The sequence below is a fragment of the Lampetra planeri genome, chromosome 28 (assembly GCF_965212315.1).
Source record: "Lampetra planeri chromosome 28, kcLamPlan1.2.h2, whole genome shotgun sequence".
Lineage (NCBI taxonomy): Eukaryota > Metazoa > Chordata > Hyperoartia > Petromyzontiformes > Petromyzontidae > Lampetra > Lampetra planeri.
In genome coordinates, this window is record NC_136134.1 from 2,167,747 (window position 1) to 2,174,445 (window position 6,699).

General features: G+C 51.6%; 1 protein-coding gene across 4 annotated transcripts in view; it reads left to right on the forward strand.

Annotated features, from left to right (window-relative positions):
• The window catches only part of LOC144728308 (endothelin-converting enzyme 2-like), a 79,328-nt gene extending 75,358 nt beyond the window's left edge, over window positions 1-3,970 (forward strand). For all 4 annotated transcript variants that reach the window (XM_078607644.1, XM_078607645.1, XM_078607646.1 and 1 more), the window contains one exon: window positions 390-3,970. In XM_078607644.1, coding sequence (XP_078463770.1) covers window positions 390-566 — 177 coding nt within the window. In that variant the 3' untranslated portion in view covers window positions 567-3,970. The remainder of the gene's footprint in view (window positions 1-389) is intronic.
• The last annotated feature ends 2,729 nt before the right edge of the window (window positions 3,971-6,699 follow it).

The following is a 6,699-nucleotide window of genomic DNA, read 5'->3' on the forward strand; positions in this document are numbered from 1 at the left end:
TCGACGTGCTTGTTACGCAGCTGGCAATGTTCCTCGTCCCAGAAAATTGCCAGATTCTGTCACGTTGAAATGTTTGACTCCTGCTATACATTTCCACGCAATAAGTCACTTCGATGAGCTGTCATTTGTGGCCGGGTCGCTTCTGAAAAAGAGCTCAATGGGGCCTTACCTGGTAAAATTGTTCTTGGTTATTTTAAAGGTTTTGTTCCCAGTGAAACTCAAAAGAGTCGCTCGATCTCTTGAATTGGTAACACTGACGGTGACCTTCCCTTCCCCCTCCCGACTCTGCACTCGCCTCCCACCCATCACCACCTCCTCCCTCTTCCCTTCCTCCCGCCCTCCCCTGGTGCCATCGCCATCTGCATGCTGCCGGTGCCGTCGCCCCGCAGATGTGGTGCGCGGTGCGGACGGCGGAGAGCGCTCACGAGGGGCTGCTCGCCGACCCGCACAGCCCATCGCACCTCCGCGTCGCCGGCTCCGTCTCCAACTCGGAGGAGTTTGCGCGCCACTTCTCCTGCGCTCCTGGCACTCCCATGAACCCCGCCGACAGGTGCTCCGTGTGGTGACCACGGGACCTCGACGATCACGATGGCGGCGGCGGCTGCCACGATGATGACCGCGGTGGTGGTGCTGTTATTGTTCGTGATGGTGGTGTTGTGTGTGTGTGTATGTTGAACTTCTTTTGCACTGTACGTAGCCAACCATGCAAACGGAGGTGCGGGTGAAGGACAACAAACTAAACACACAAAGCAGTTCTCGATGATTTAAAAATGCGTAGCTCCCTGTGACTTCCTAATATCGAACGGAAGAGCGTTCCAGACGGCTGCAAAAGGGCATCTAAAAGCGCGCGATGGAGTGGCCGTCTTTGTTCGATGGATAGCTAAACAGAAAGTTGGTACATGATCATGGCATCTTTGTCTCAATGTCATCGCCGCCGCCGCCAGCAACAGCTGCCCCAACCATCTACAGCGGCGGCAGCGTCACTGTTATCACCTGTGTAAGTTCAAGGATTGCCAAACCCACCGTCACCAACAGTGAATTACTCTACCGGTGTCATGCGCAAGCGTCATTGTTAACATGCTACAGCAACCTGCACCACCACTTCCACTGGGATTCACTTTCACTGCCACCGTCAAATTATAAAAAGCGACTGGATCACAATCTGCAGCAGCAGCAGCACCACGGTGAACTCCCTCGGCCAACCTCGCCATCAACGCCACCAAAATAGGCCATCACCGCCCCCAACAACCCTTCACGATCGACAGCATTGTCCTCATCGTCATCATCATCAAATCCACCATCACAACAATAGACCACGTGCGTCGGCACCACAAAGACCATGACGTTAAATGATTTCCTTAAGCGCGACCACGAACCCTTGTGCCTTGATGAGTCTGGCTTGGCAGAATGACGCGTTTTGTCGTACGTTTGTATATTGCGCCTATATTAAAATCGAATTGGAGGTAAATTCAGAAAGTTTACCAAGGGAGCACTGGGTTATTGAACGACAATGATTTGCGGTGAAGTCGCCTTGGTGTTACGCGGAGGGTTGGGAAATCGGTGAGTACCGCTACCGGGTACCACGGTGGCTATGAGATGTTAAATACCTCGCCTGGTATACAGGAGGTCGTGGGTTCGAGCGGTCTTCTTCTTCGTGCCGTGTTTTTGCGTGTCAAGGGCCCATGGCGGGCAGTGTCGTGTGAAAAGGGACTGCATTTCCTACGACTGTCCCATGCGCAGGGAAGATTTTTTGGCGGGGTGGGGGTGATATTCCACAGGGTAAGCGAATGGGGGGGAGGGGGGCTCTCGGCCGTCGTAACTTATTATTGTTGTTGTTGTTGTTCAGTAAAGCCAGCGTGTGCAACCTACGTCCGCTGCCGGGCACGCCTCCTGCACGTTCACGCTTGCCAGTGGGGTCCCGAGCGCAGGACTTTGAATTCTCGCCGGTTCGACTCGGGAGTCGGGCGGCGGGGCGTGGCTCGCAGGCCACGGGAGGGGAGATGGACGCACTTGCTGGATGCGGTGTTGCGCGTGCGGAGATATCTCCCGGGTAGACTGGAGCAGGTGGTGGCACACGAGCCACTTGGCCGCAAGTTGAGATGCGGTGTGCCGGGTTTTTGAAAAATGTTTTCTGGGTCATTGACCCCAGACAGACGCCGGTGAATTTCAGCCCTGCCTGAGCAACGCAGCAGTGTGGGGCGCACGACTTGAAAAGCAATCCGCCTTTGATTACTATTGATGAACTTAATGTATTCCTGAATTTTGTTCTATTACAAGTAATGTAATCTGGCTTCACCTAAGAAAATCCAGCACTGTGCTACAGAACTCGCCATGTGGCAGTGACTAAATCTGTGGGCAATGAGACCAGACCAGGGCGCCACGGTGGCTATGAGATGTTAACTACCTCGCCTGGTATACAGGAGGTCGTGGGTTCCATCCCGACCCTGACGCTTGCTGTATGTTTGGAGTTTTGGTGTTCTCCCCGTGGTCGCCTGGATTTGTCTCCGGGTCCTCCGGTTTTTCCCTCCACATTTAGAATCAACGTGCGTTCCGAGTATTTGTCTGCTATAAATTTGCACGCGATAAGCCACTTCTCGTTGGGCTATCATTTGTGGCCAGGTCGCTTCTGAAAAGGAGCTACATAGCTCAGTGAGGCCTTACCTGATAAAATATATAAATAAAAGTTTAGCAATAGTTTAGACATCTTTTCACTTGTCAGCGCCACCTGAGATGACATCACGTTCCTCGTTCTCATTTCTTCACGGGGTCAACAGCGGTGAAGTCTGTGATACCCATTTCAAGTGAGTGGGGTTCACCTTCATAATTCACCCGCACCAGCCATATTAATGAATCGCTACGAATAATTGTGATATGCCACCTGGGCCCGATTCCAGTTGCTGCCCTGGTCTACATGGGCTCCTGCGTGCACTTTGACTGCATTAGCCCCGAGCTGCGGGCTCCGTCATTCCTATCATTGGTGTTTGTGAATCAAAGGCGATGCTAAAGTGAAAGGACAGCAGTAGAACCCCTCTTAACGACGGTAATTGCTTCCACCAAACCGGTCATTAAGTGTTTTAGTCGTTTAGCAAGTAGAGGAATTTCACGTTAAATACTTAATTAGTTCCGATAGTATCGAAAGTTACCCCTTTTCACCAAAAAAACTTGCTTTATCATGTTCAAACAATTTATATTAATACACGAAGATACTAACAACATACACGCATAATAATAAAATAAATATGGTTTAGTCAATGCATTAATTTATATTTACTGTACCTACAACAGCCCATCATGAACGGGGCAATGGTCGGTAAGCGAACACATTGGGCTCTATGGAGACGCTACTATACACTATACACTACACTATACACTACAATACTATACACTACACTGTTATACACTACAATACTAAACACTACACTACTATACTATACACTACACAATACACTGTTATACACTACACTATACACTACACTATACACTACACTATTATACACCACAATACTATACACTACAATACTATACACCACTATACACTACAATACTATACACTACACATTGGGCTCTATGGAGATGCTACTATACACGACACTGTTATACACTACAACACTATACACTACAATACTATACACTACACTGTTATACACTATACACTACAATACTATACACTACACATTGGGCTCTATGGAAGTCCGTCGTTAAGCGACGAGTCGCTAGGAGGGGCTCTACTCTATACGGCTGCGTTGGCGGCAATCGCCTTTGGTCATCCGATGTGGGCGCCGCGACGCGTGAGGTGTCTCGCGCGTTGCCTCCCCAACTCCGAAGCCGCGCCGATGCAAAACGCCACTCGCTGTCTTCATGCGTTCCTGCCTTGGTGTGCGCGCACACACATTGCTGTATGTCGGGCGGGGCGGGGAGACTTGTGAACGCGTTTATTATGGTTGACGTTTACATAAAGGCGTGCAACGTGTATGCGACGTGTATGCAGAGTGATGTGACTGCGTGTGTTCATTGGGCTCTCGCATGGGTCCCGGATGGCACGAGTCTCACGTCCCCACGCGCGTTGAGAGGAACCGACCTGCCGCACGACTGGTGACGAGTCGTCGTTCCTTTGCGCGCGCTCGCTCGCCATGTGCGCGCGTGTCCCGCGTGTGTTTGCAAAGTCATCTCGGCGTCATCGAAATCGCCATCGGCCGTGATCGATCAACTGCTGGATGTAGACCTCCGACCAACCCCCCAGGGGTCTCGCCGTCTCTCGCAGTATCGCAATCTTGCGACGCAGCAGTCCGCCCATGGCGAAGTCGTGTTTGCTCTCGGCGGTGTTCCGTGGCTTCCCCTGTATCGCTGTTCTTCGCCATCGGTCATGAACCATTCCAAGCGAACACGTCCAGCACAAGCGGCCCACTGGCTCGCAATTAACCCTCTCCCATCCCGAGACGGTCTGCAAGTTGCAGGCTGGGTGTCCCCGTTCGCCGCTGAATTTCGGAACTCGCAAGCGGCTAAACGTTCATTTTAGTGATAGAGACGTAGCAGCGCCCGTTGATGTTAACGACATCGTTACTCACCGCAGAGAACTGTGGCGACACGACCACCGCACTCTGCGATAGCTGGCGCCAACCTGTGCCACACGCCCTTGTGGGAGCCTCGGTGCGGATACAGTTATTTTATTTTCGCTTTTCTTCCAGTTTCGTTTTGATGATGTGCACGTACGTCATCGGAACTGGAATGGGTTAGGTTTGAAATGATGTCTTTAAACCAGAGCTTGTTCTCCAATCCACGGTTACCACTCCATCTCTCGTTGGATCGAGAAGATGTCCCTCCATGTCCTATTGCCGCTTGATGGCAAATAGTCTTGCGCTTTCAACAGGCTCGCAGGGGCTGCATTGTCTACAGCGGGCGGTGCACAAACCTCCATTGTTGCGAGGTGCTTTGCCCCAACGTCTCTGCTCCTCGTCTTCGCCAAGCAGCACCGGCCAGCGTGGTGAAGTATAGTCGAATACACCCGACGTGTTCCCACAGGGTGTGGGGGAGGCTCCTCTAATCCAGCAGTGGATCGACCGTGTGCATTGGCATTAAAAGCAAATCTCGCGTCCAGTCCCGAGCGTGTTACGAATCCGTGTAGCTACGAGCCAACAACATCAAGCGGCAGTGACATCACCATGGTGATTGTGCCAGACTAGGTGCACGTTGAGGCTGCAACCACGTTCACCCATACCCCACGATTGCATCTAAAATATGTAAACAATGCGGTAAATATAGCGGCCTGTAGCGGCTGCAGGTATCGTTACAAATAACTTGGAAACAAATATCGATGGAAAACACGGATGTGGCAGTGACTGATCGTGTGTTAGAGGGCGCCACGGTGGCTCGGAGATGTTAACTACCTCGCCTGGTATACAGGAGGTCGTGGGTTCGATCCAAGCGTCAGGGTCGGCTGTATATTTGGAGTTTGCGGTGTCTCTCTCCCCTTGGTCGCGTGGATTTGTCTTTCGGTTCTTTCCCTCCATATTTAGAATCAACATCACGCGTTTAGAATATTTGGCTGCCTGAGATGTCACATGATAAGCCACTTCGTTGAGCTATCACTTGTGGTCAGTTCGCTTCTGACAAGAGCAATGAAGCTCCATGGGCCTTACCTCGTAAAATAGTTTATTCGTTTAGTAGCTAAAGGAGGCTCCATGTCACTTGTGCAATGTGTTTTTTAAAGGGGTCGTGGCTTGGAAAGGTTTTAAGCCGTCCCTCGGCCGGTCTGGCCACTGGCTTGTATGTAGATGTTATATTACTGCAATGCAATGCATATGATGGTGTAGTGGGTACATAACTGTAGGAGAGTGTCTTTGAGGCAACGCGGTTTATGAACAGTAACTGCGTAACACACAAAGGGGTAACGGCCCCTTACACCCGATACGCTGAGGTAGCCCCTCCTGACAATTACGCCTCCCGCTGACTAATGTCCACCTTCGTGAGTGCGGCTTGAGTCTTCACTGCTATCAGCTGGAGCCGACCCTCGCCAGAGGGGTTCGGCTCTGCCCCTTGGGCTCTTCTCTCCAGGAGTCCTCTTCAGTCTTCAGGCGAACGACGACTGCCGGGACCGTGCAGAGGTCCGGCTTTTATACAGGAGCCGTGGCTCGCTCCGCCCCCCCGGCCACGCCTTCCTTCTCGAACCTTCCAGCAGGACCTGGGGGTGACGTCATCTCCCAGCCCCCTCCTGGGATCTGGGGTCTGCATGCCGCTCCATAGGGGTTACCGTTGGGCTTGTGGGCCATAGTCCCTTAACACTGGGGCTCAGCCCCCCTCTTCTGCCCCCTATTGGCATGTGGTCGGTACTACTGGCTAACTGCATGGAGATGACGCATCTTCGCCCAATACCTTCACAATATGAGCGTAGCGTGGGATGTGTGTTGTGAGAGAGAGAACTCTTGTTTTGTCTCCCAACGCACAACTCGCTCTGTGCTCATGTTCAATGCAAACGTTAACACCGTTTTGATGCTCAAGTTCACACAACAAAGGTTCGAGCCCCAGTTAAGCCACGAGTGAGTTGATGTCCCCAGTCGCATCTGAGTTTCAACAAACAGACAGAAACTCCGACGCAGCCACCCACGACTCGGGTAGCCGAGTGGGGAGTGCCGAGGCTTCTGAGTTTGTGAAGATAGGTTCAAACCAAACCTTTTTTAATAATAATAAGTATGTTCACAGTTT